This window comes from Poecile atricapillus, chromosome 3 (assembly GCF_030490865.1).
Source record: "Poecile atricapillus isolate bPoeAtr1 chromosome 3, bPoeAtr1.hap1, whole genome shotgun sequence".
Taxonomy (NCBI): Eukaryota; Metazoa; Chordata; class Aves; order Passeriformes; family Paridae; genus Poecile; species Poecile atricapillus.
This window is the reverse complement of record NC_081251.1, coordinates 49,425,044-49,436,251: the sequence shown is the minus strand read 5'-3', so window position 1 is coordinate 49,436,251 and position 11,208 is coordinate 49,425,044. Positions and strand designations below refer to the sequence as shown.

The 11,208-nt window shown below is 43.0% G+C and overlaps 1 protein-coding gene across 1 annotated transcript in view; it reads right to left on the bottom strand.

Annotated features, from left to right (window-relative positions):
- Positions 1–1,412: 1,412 nt before the first annotated feature.
- DCBLD1 (discoidin, CUB and LCCL domain containing 1) overlaps positions 1,413–11,208 on the bottom strand; it is a 46,973-nt gene continuing 37,177 nt past the window's right edge. Inside the window, exons 10-15 of the mRNA XM_058836630.1 lie at positions 10,809–10,956; positions 10,612–10,728; positions 9,064–9,154; positions 7,993–8,042; positions 6,348–6,467; positions 1,413–3,815 (exon numbers count right to left, since the gene is read on the bottom strand). Coding sequence (XP_058692613.1) covers positions 3,298–3,815; positions 6,348–6,467; positions 7,993–8,042; positions 9,064–9,154; positions 10,612–10,728; positions 10,809–10,956 — 1,044 coding nt within the window. The 3' untranslated portion in view covers positions 1,413–3,297. The remainder of the gene's footprint in view (positions 3,816–6,347; positions 6,468–7,992; positions 8,043–9,063; positions 9,155–10,611; positions 10,729–10,808; positions 10,957–11,208) is intronic.

The following is an 11,208-nucleotide window of genomic DNA, read 5'->3' as shown; positions in this document are numbered from 1 at the left end:
GCTGTCAATAGTCAATGGGACAGGCAGGTCCTAAGTGCCAGGAGCAGTTAATATTTAACCTTTTTGTGGACTCTGACTTGGCTTTACTGTTCCAACCCACTGGGAGTGGCTGCTTGGGGAAGAAGTTTGGTACCAAAACACCACTAAAAGTCTCTATTGACCAGAGGATCAGATCAGATCCTGATCTCATACAATCTCTAGAGATGCCGGAGAGAGATCCAGAGCTAACAGGCCTTCTGAATGTGGAAATATCCCAAAATGGTGCATACTCTAACCTTCACTGTGGGACAAAGGCTTTTAAACCTATGGTGTTTTATAAGACTGTCTGCTTGTGTTCTATCTGCATCTGGCTTTGGCAGAGGACAGGCTGATGTAGACAAGCTGGAGTCTGATGTATCAGTATGTAAAAAACTATTCCGGGGAGGGATGGATTCCTCTGGCACTGGTAAGATTCAGGAAATCCTCTTTCATTCCTACACAGAGCTTCTATCTCTACCACCATTAGGATACAGAGACGCAGAGTAGGAAGTTCCCTTGTGTATCTGCTGCTAGGGTTGCTAAAAATTTCCTAGGCCAAGGTGGAGAGGCCCGAGGCTCTTAGTGTTAACCACACTCAGCAGTCACTCAGATGTGAACCATGAAGCACCCTGGCAGTGACCAGGAGATGTGCTGCCTCTGTCCCTGTCAGCACTAAGCTGCTGTGAAGGGAGGCTGAAGGTGTTTGGGGATCTATTTTAAGCCACCTTTGCAGGTTTGTTGGGTTTCTTTTGAGGGGGGTGAGGATGAAGGCAAGGTGCAAATTGAGACCAAACTTTCCATTAAGCTAAATCAGCTGCGTTAAGATGGATTTGAGTGACAGCAGAAATGGACAGATGTTGCCAAGGAGCTTTTGACACTTGCTGCAGATGTGCCAAGCATGTGGCAGAAATATGCAAAAAGTTCATTGTAATACAAGTAGTGTCATCTGCTGCCTGGTCCCCTTGCATTGCTGTGTTACTTAGCTGCCTCATTAGGTGGGGAGTAGGCCTAATTACTGACTTGTTTGTCAAGTGACAAGTCAGGCTAATTAGTTGTGTGGGCAGAGGATTGGTTTCAAGCTCATCAGGAGGGCATCCTCATCCTTTCCTCAATCATATGCACCCAGCAGTGGGGTTTGGCGCAGGAGTTTGTTTGTGGGCTCTTCTCTAGAGCTTATGGACAGAAAATCTGGGCTAAATGGGGCACTGAGAGAATCTTTTTTTAGCCTGTCACACTGGGGCCGTGAATTGCAGCAGCGCAACTGGCACTTTTGCAGGGCGTAAGGAACACTTCCTTCTCACCCTGCAGGGTATGTGGCAGGAGTGGGCGTGCAGCGATGATCCAGTCACCGAGTGAAGTGGCAGGGCTGTGTGGCTGATTTACAAATACCAGTGTTCTTTATTTACACAGACATGTAAACAACAGAAGGTAAACAACACCGCCCAGCTCGGTCTAACAAACAGGCTGCTGCTGTTTTACTTCGGCACCTGAGGTGTTTTAGACATTTCACAGAAACTGTATTGACAGCAAACACAGGAAGGCTACGAGGTTACCTTGACTCTTTCTTCTTTGCATGGGAATCGCATGCACGGTGCGGCAGCACGGGGGAATGCCACCACCTGAGGCCGCAAAACAAGGGTATGCAAAGAACCCACTCAGAGCTTGCCTTAAGTTCAGGTCTGGCTGGAGTTAGCAGTATTTGTGAGCAGCACCACTGCAACCACTCTGTCCTCTGAGAGCACTTTCCACCCAGAGATCTGAAAGCACTCTGCGAACAGACTGATCAATCTTCGTTGCATCCTTTGCAAATCATCCCGTTTATGTACAAGGAAATAAAGGGAGGGCCTTCAAAGAGCGACTTTCCCAGAGCTCAGGTTTCACTGGTCTCGCTTCCCAACCTTGTGCCTTAAGTATAGCACCATTCTTTCTTCACAGAAGTATATAGCTTCTTAACATTTTAGGACAAGCTTTTGAATTCAAAGAAATGCCCCAAACACTGGAGGTAGGAGGGCAGTGGACGGTCCCAGTCATGACCAGAAGCTGTTCTGCTCCAAAGCTGCCCCTGCTGGAAGAGGAGCCAGCTACTGTGCGACACATTGCACCCAACCCCAAGCTTTTTCAAGTTTGTCTGAAAACAGAACTAAAGGAAACATTAGCTGCAAAAGAAAAACTATTTGAAAACAACAGTGCTGATCTTGCTAGTCTTGCAGATTTAACTGCAACAGTAACCCATACACGCACTGTGTTTTAGGTAGCTAAAATACTTCTAGCAGAAATGTTACACTAAATTTGTAAGACAGAAAAATACCTAGTGGAGAAATGAAGAGTTTGGGAAGTTTGCTGCTTTGTGCCAAGGAACAAATTTCCTTATAGTTTAGCAGCAAAAGAATCAACGTGGGCTTGAACAGCATTGAATTATCAGTTGTAAATTCACATTTTGGTTACACACACACTTCCTAAATAAAAAAAAAATAAATAAAATAACTTCCCCAGGTTAACTGGTATCAGATATGTTGTTTTGTTTCATTTGTTTTTCTGGTTTAGGTTTGCTGGGTTTTTTTTTCTCTTGTGGAGTGAAAACCATGGCTTGAACCCAAAACCAGTTTCAGCCTTTATACCTGTTTTCTAACATGAATTGCAAGTTTCATGGGCTCAGCTTGTACGCTAGATCAAATTCAAGCATGTGAGAATTGCTGCTAAAAAAGCATCTGGGAAGTTGTGTTTGAGCACAGTATTTAAATACTCAGCTGCCTTCTCTCGTGCACATTATGCAGCAAGTAGTTTAACTTCTATCCTCCCAGTCAGAATTACAGCCCTATCTTCAGTTATCATAGGAAAGGAGATGAATCAACACAACTGTAAGATACACCATTTACAGCTGCCAGCACAGCAGCAGGTAAGATAAAGACAGAAAAAGAGGACTGTTTTTCTTAAATAGGCATTCCTGCAATCCTTTCAAACCCCCAGGTGAAAAGGAAACCTAAGAAATTCTCCTTAAATAAAAGCTATGTACAAATTGCACACATTGCAAATGGAGCACTGAGATCAGTTACAGAAAATAAGATGTACAGTCTTCACTGATAACATCTCTCTTGCTATAAACAGTGATAAACAGCATATGCTTTCTTCAGATGTCAGAACCCAGCAAGACAGCAATATTATGTACACAGGGCTTGTTTGCCTTCTGCCTCCCACAGCAGAGTCCCTCCAAACTCTGTTTTCACTTCAGAAAGCTGTGCAGTGACGTTCCTGCGCACCGTGCCGCTCCTGCTCGGCAAATCACAAGAGAGCTGTCATTGCTGTCTGGCTTATGGGCTTTAGGCAGTCTCTGGGTGTGGAGTAACCCTCGCCCCCGAGAGCAGTTTGCTGGGGCTTCTGGTAGTCTGTGCTGTAGCTCACCGAGGTCAGAACACCATTAATTTTGGGTTTGTCGTAGTTTATGACACTCTGGGGTGTCTGATAGTCTCCGTTCCTGGTGTCGGTTTTACATGAACTGGAGAAGCTGCCAGCAGTAAGGGAATGTATCTGAGAGGAGGCGACAGGAACGTTGTAGCCATTCTCAGAGGGGAAATTACTTTCTCTTGCTATGTGCCGCTCTATGATGGGGGTGGCGTACTCGGGCTCTTGACTGGTCAGGGGCAGAGCATATTCGTGCCTGTTAGCTCTGTGAGGGCAGTGATAGTGATTTTCAAACTCAGAACTCCCCCTTCTTCCCTCCTCTTTGGTGTCCATGGGGCGAAAAGTAGATCCTTTACGTGTTACTGTCCCAGTCCCAATCATGAGAGGCTGCTGATAATCTAAAAGAAAGCATGAAATGCTCAATAAGGCATAGATTGGTTATTATATATATATATATATATATAAGATGTATATATATATATATATATATATTACTTAAGCATAGATAGGTATTTTATGTTGAAAAACTACACTGTTATTTTATGAAATGTGTGGTTATTGGGGAACGTGAGGAAACCTTTCCCCAACACTGATCCTTCAACTTCCTTCAGCCAGCAAGAGTTGCACAACATGGCAGAAGCTCTTCCACAGAGAAGCTCCAATCTGCCACCTTTTTTCCTACTCCCTCCCTCCCTTTCCCTACCTACCCTCTTCCAAATCAACTAACATTTCTGGAGTATACTTGAAAGCCCTAAAAAAAAAGAGTGAGATCAACAAAGTATTGGCAACAAACTGGACAAAGGACACTTCAGGAAGATCCACAAGCCAGAAGTTCTCCAAAATGAGTGTTCCACTTTTGGAATAATTAAAATGCCCAGAGGATTCTTAACGAGCCGGCTTTATTTAAAAGGCATCTCACAGTAGCTGACTGACAAGAAGGATGAAGTTAGGCAAAACGGCAGCCAAGAGAGTCAATGGAAGTGTGAAATGTGCTAAGCCAGCTCAGCACGGCTGCAGGCATGCCAGGGGGGATGAGCTTGGGGGGAGAAGCAGGAATGGTGCTGCCAGAGGAACTGGGCAGTCACCCAGTCAAGGGGGATGGCAGGGATAGAGCTGGCCTAGGGCAAACGGCCTGAGCAGGAGCAGGGAGTGGGATGGAGGAAACACAGCCTCAAGAAGTGCCTGTTTGCACCTCTAGTTAAGGTAGGTGCCAGGCTGCCGTGTGAGGAGATCTGAACGAGAAGGTTTTCTGAAAAATCCTGTAATACTATTATGAGAAAAGTGAACGTTCTAACTTTCTCGCTTTGGCGCTGGTAACAATCTTTTACAGATACATACAGTGGCCTGAACAGCTCTAGTAAATGACACTGCTAAAGTATCGTGTTTTCATGCAGGCGTGAAGAAGTTAGCTCGGTTTCTGTTCTGGCATCGCGGTTCATCTGACATGAGCGTCGAATTCGATCCCATATGTCCTGTGAATCTTTTTGGCAGTTTCTGGCTGTGTCCCAAACTTCAGCATGTAGGGTGAAGGTGTTATGATATTTCACTAAGTAAGTAGTGCAGCTCTCCTCAGCATCGCTGCCGCCATCCCCAGAAATCTCTCGCTCAGGATTAAGTATCTCGACTTCCTCCTGGCTGCCTTTGGGAACCAGCAGGCAGCTGGGGGTCCGAAGTGAGGGAATTTCATGTAGCATGATAACCTATATGCAGATCATGAGCTCCCTACAGTTAAATTATTAAATGACACATTTCTAGGTTGCATTCACATTCTTATTTCGTGTTTTTTATTTTTAAGGAGACTGCAGGTGAAATGCTAAGGCTGGGAATATGCCTGAGCCAGGCTGGGAGTTCAGACTTCCCAAAAACACAGCAGGAGGGGATGGTGGAGAGAGCAAAGACTGCTCAGACGTGGCCAGGGAACCAAATAACCATATTTTGTGAGAAACCTTTATTCATTCTCTTTCCTTAAAACTGCTTTATAGGTCTCTGCATATTTATATTGGAAGTTTCTATAAAGGATTGAAACTGTCTTTGAAAGATATTGAGAGCAGCACCATATGGAATTACAGTAACCATTCATTTGTTTTATAAATGTATTTCTCTGCCAAACACAATGAAGAAATTCTAAGGAATTTCTAAGGTCTAGGGGCTGGAAACAGCAAACTAATCTTTCTTCAAGAGTGCTGATCACTGATCCCATGAAATGGCTGGTCTCACTGGCCTTACCAGACAGACTAGACTAGGTGGGGATAAGATGTGCTAAGAGGATGAATTAAAAAAATCATCCCTTTGGGATGCAAATAGTACTGATGCTGTTTCATTGGGATTTGCTCTATCCAAACAGTGACCTGGAGCCAAGGTAGCACAGAGAGAAGTGCTGTGGTTGGCTTTCTTCCTCTCTCTCATCCACCTGCCTCCTCTTTGGGAGGCCTCATCTGCCAGATAGTTCAGGAAAGCCGCACAGGGATCTCAGCACAACTTCCAGTCAGGCATGAAATCCCATCACAAACCAACTAAGTAACTTTTCTATTTGATCAGCAGCAAGGGGCATCATATTTCCATTTCCAGAGACACTTGTGTTTGAATAGAAACACAACCATTAGTCAGCAAAGGGAATCAATCCTATCCTAGGCACATTCTTACACTTCATCCATGACTGAGTGCCTTCCATCATTACCTTCAGCTGTAACTATTTCAGAGTCAGGAAATTTTTCCAACAACTCCAAGAAAACAAAAATCCAAAATAGTGAGTCTTTCTTCTCCTAATATATTTAGCTGCTTCACTATGTGTTTGGGATGAACATGAATAAATCTGGACCTCAGCTTACATAAGAGCTGAACCTTGTAACATTGCTGGGCCATCACTCTCCCTGTTACTGGCTCTGCACACAGAGAAAAAGGGATGCATCTAGGGGGGGAGCAGCTGTTACCTGCCATGTCACTGGTGACGAGATCCAGCTTTTGTGGTGTCTCTTTCTCGTTGTTATAGCTGATGGTAAATTCAGTTGACTGATGTCTGGTGAAGGGCTGCTTGATTTGTTTCCAACAACCTATGAAAAAGAAATAAAAATAGAAGGCTTATCAGCAAGATAAATGCTTAGAATCAGTAGACTTACCAAAAAGTTTAATTTTTGGTATACTCATTGCCCTCAACATATTGAAATAGTTAAAAAACATGACTAAAATGGGCTGTTTGTTTAAAAAAAGCCCCCTAAATATGGAGGGTGAAGGAAGAAGTGAATCATCAACTGGGATTTCCAAGTTTATATAAGATTTTTTGGCAAGAAGGGCTCAAACTCTGTAGGTGCCTACAGTGGTGCCTTAAAAAAGTATATTGATAAAATACCAACTTTAAGTCAGTTATGTTTTGGCATTGAATATGTGGCAAAAATTATGCTTATAATTTCTCCTTTTTTCAGTAGATTAGGGTGACTTCCATTTCATTGGTATCTGAGCACCTGCACTCATCAATTATCTTGTTCTCACAACATCCTTGTAAGACAGAAAAGAAAAAAAAAATCCAGTGTCAAGGACTTGCTGGAGCCTGCACCAGGAGGTCTGTGGAGAGGTGAGTTTGATTCACAGCTTCCTAAGCCCCAAGCCTGGTTCACAAGGGCTTAGGAGCTTGAATTATGAAGCAGACATACAACAAATGAACTGACTAGGTAAGAGGCTATCTTCAATTTCTTGGGATTTGTCCTCATTAGCAAGTGAGAAAGGATTATGATGTGACCTTGAAAAATCATATTAGCAAATATGATGTTAAGTACAAATTAATTTTCTAATGAGGGCGAGCTGCAGTGGGTAACAGCGTTCCTTTCACTGACGTCAGCACCTGCTGAGGGATGAAATTTTGGAGCTGAGCAAGAGACTTGTCAAGAGACATATGAAGTGCTTAGTGGTTTGGTTTTTTTATGGAAAGCTGAGTTTCAGAAGCATATTCCTTCTCAGAACTGTCTGGCCAGGAAAAACACCCCAGCTACCAAGCTGATGGGAACCCCACTCTTGGAAATGTTATTGAGCAAGACAAAGAAAATATTTCATTGGGGTTTTGCAGTCATCTCCTAAAGCAGTGTGCTTAAGCCAATCCCTCATTCAATACAGTTCACTGTTGTTAGGCTTTATAAACACAGTTTCAACCAGGGAGGGCAGTGAGAAGAAAATATTAAAGCCGTAAAAAATTATTATCCCTTGCTCTCTTAGAGGAAGGCAATCCCCTCTGCTGTGGGGAAAAAAAAAGAAAACGAGCAATTTTCTGCAAAATAGGTATTTTGGAAGTGGGAAGGAAAAGGAGGGCACCTGGGAGCACTCTTACACGCTAACTTATGCACTCTGTATAATAGATCTTTTGTTAATTGCCTTTCTGTCACAGAAACTAAATTATATTGTTTCTCAGGGCACTGTGCTAGGATGACACAAGTGGGACTATCATTTGCTGTTTCCCTGGTATGAAGAGGTGAATTTGAATGAGGAAATGTGGATTCTATTTCACAAGCATTAAGTACTTAGTTACATATACTCCTTCCTGCTGGCCCAGGGGACAGGACAGGACAAAGTGCATGATTCTCCACTAACCTGATTTCTGAGTACTGGATAATCCATAAGAAAGTCCTTTGGCTTCTCGCCTGCGAGGAGAGGAAAGGATTTATGAACATCAGTACTTACAGCATTTCAGCTTCATGCCTTAGCTTCAGCAGAGCCTTTTTACTTAGTGGCTGAGGACAAGGCTTCACTTTGAGTTCCTGGAGGTTGCTGTTTACCAGAATATCAGGCATGCAAACCAGCACTTTGACATTTTCTTTTCCTCCATCTATGTGCAGGCTGTGAATGCTGGTGTTCAAATTTCTGGGGCTGGCACTCATCAGTTTGATGTGTCTATGCCTACATGTGTCACTCCAGGCTATGTTTGGGTCTGCTCTTCTGAATTCTTTGGCTATTTTATGGATTTACTGGGAATCCAGGGCAGAGCTGAGTATCACTGGTGATGAAGCAGCATCACCAGAGCATTGCTTACACTTCCAAATCCCCATCTGCTGCCAGAAGAATTTCCTGGTTCAACATGAAAGTGCAGATTGATAGGAATGGGCATCTAGGAGGAAGCACAGTTAGCAGTGCTTCTTCCAGGCTTTTGAGCTGAAATGGCTTACTTTTAGCTGCTTACATCAGTGTGTGTGTGTGACTCCAGAGCCGAGCTCTGCTTTCAGCCTGCTAGGTTAAGTGCTCTGACTTAAGGGACTGGGAGGCAGAAACACAACAGGAGGGAAATAAAAGAAAATTATCCAGATAGATAGCTCAAATCTTCCCTTCACTGAATTTTTACTTGGCTTTGGTGTGGAAAGTATCCTGTCTTTGACTGCTTTACACCTCAGTGCTTGTGAGTACATGTAGGGTGAAGAGAACAGCTGGTTATGCACAGTTCTGACCTGCTTTACCTTCATTTTTCTCTGACTAGGGGAGGCATACAGTAAGAAATATAATTTACAAATACAATTTACAAAGACAGGTTGAAGACTACTTAAAAGAAAGATGGAAACACAGGATCAATTCCCAGCTCCCTGGTAAGGAGGCTCTGTAAAGAAGGCACAGAGTTGGATATGCTAGCTAGGTACCCACAAATGCCTCCTTTGACAAAAACCAGTATCTTACTTGCGTAGGGCTGCGCAGATACAAATTCCAGAGAACAAAAACAGAAACAGCACGATGAGGATGGGGACAATTATAGCTGTAAGCTTTAAACCTGGATGAGAAAAAAAGAAGGGATAAAAGTTTAAAAGGTACTCTAAAGCTGGTAATTTTTACTATAACAAAAGGTAGATAATGTTGCAGGAATGCTTCTTGAAGAAAGCCTGAAAATGCAGTTATATAACAAAAAGACCATTCCTCAGCCATGGTTGGATGCCACATACCTGTGTGGAACAATGTTGAAACAAAATAGTTGAATGTACTTTCTCAAGGGTTACACTTGATTTGGCATCTATATGCATCATTACAAAGAGCAGTTCTTTCTTATTACACACTAGATGACTTTTAAAAAGTCACTCATACATACTGTTTGCAGTTGCTTATAAATCTGCCAGAGGAGACTGCAATTTTACATGCCAAGTATCTCATGGCTCATGCTGAACTGGCTGAAATGTTTCAGTCAAAATAGTTCAAAGATTTCCATGAGGGAACCTAGGGGAAAACCTGTTTAGCCACTCTTAAATTCTACCATGCTTTAGAAAAGGGATTTGAAAATTAGCAGTGGACTAGCTCTTGTGTCAGGAGTGTGCCATTCCATTTCTACAGACACTTGCCAGCTGTGAGAATAAGGCAGTATAAGTGTCCGCAGGACATTTACAGTTTAGCAGATGAAATCTCAGTAGATTTCATTTTCAGTGAACATGGATATGGTTTACTCATACTGCTGCACAGATGAACTGAGCTTTTTTCCTCTTGGCAAGCAGTTTCAGAATTTTGTTTTTTCTTCCACTGATTGCTTCTTACAACCAGTTTTTTCACAGAGGCATTTCTACAACTATCAGCTACCTAATGGGTACTAGCATTTGTGGGTCTGGCAATTCCTGCCTGGCTATGAGCCCACCAAACAGTCAGTATACCAAATTTTGTTTGCTTTTTAAAGTCTAAGAAGTTAGCTCCACAACATTAAAGGATGAAGACTGCAAATTCAGGGAGAATTACACAAACTGAGGTTGTCTGAGCCCCCATGGAACACAGGCATTATGGAATAGTGTTTAATTACACAATCAGGCACTACTGTATGCTGCTTTCAGCTGGGAACTCACTCTAGAAGGAGTCATGCTTGTGTGGAGAGATGATAACACTTTTGTGAGATGACTACTTCACATACTAAAAAATTCTAAAATACAGGATGAGAGTGAGGAAGAACTCTCCCAAAAATTGCTGCTGAGTGCTCACTGTATTCCCTTGAGCCACCCACCAAGCATGGCACATCAACCAGTATGACAGGGAAACCAAAGCCCAATGTTTAACACATCAAGGAAAATTAAGGCTTTCAATCTCTTTCTGTGCCTTAATACAAAAAGAACCTATTGCTCCTCCCTCTTCTCTCTGTCATTAATAAAGTCTGAAGGGAAAATAAAAATTTTGATTTCTGAGAAAGTTTAAAGTTCACTCAGACTGGGCTGAAGGCACGATGCATCCTACAGAAAATGCAGCACTAGGTAGTGTTACCCAAGTTAGTTTCTTCGGAGGGGATGGGCTCTGTAACAGTCCTGTCTTCTTTTCCAAGGGAGGTTTCTGTGCTCTGACTCGGTTTCTGCCACATTGAGTGCGTGAACGAACTGTTAGCTGCAAGAGAGAAGGGGGGGTCAGCGGCACTGGGGCAGCTCAGTGGGCTTTACGGGCACCATGCACTGCTTACCCCATACCTGGCATTATTCTACAGCCCATCAGCTCCAGCTTCAGTGCTATTCTTTGGTTCCAGGTTTGAGGGATAATCCGCACATAGCGAGCCACTATTGGAGGGATGAAGTTATTGCGCACTATGTCACCGGAGTTGGAGTTGCCTTGGAATACCTGCAACAAAAGGTGCACACACTGTTTGCCCTGTTTTAAAAGTCTCTTTCTTCAAAGTGCTCCTGATATCCAATTTCAAAGATTTTCATCCTAAGACTAACACACTGATAACCTGGGATTCAGCTGCAAGACTTTAGGAATTGAGAGTTCTGGAATGAAATAATCTTTTTAGTTGTGCCAGATGATCACATTTTTCTGTTAGCTCGGTGGAGAATGATTATCACCATTTCAATATGTGTAATTTCCAGCTAA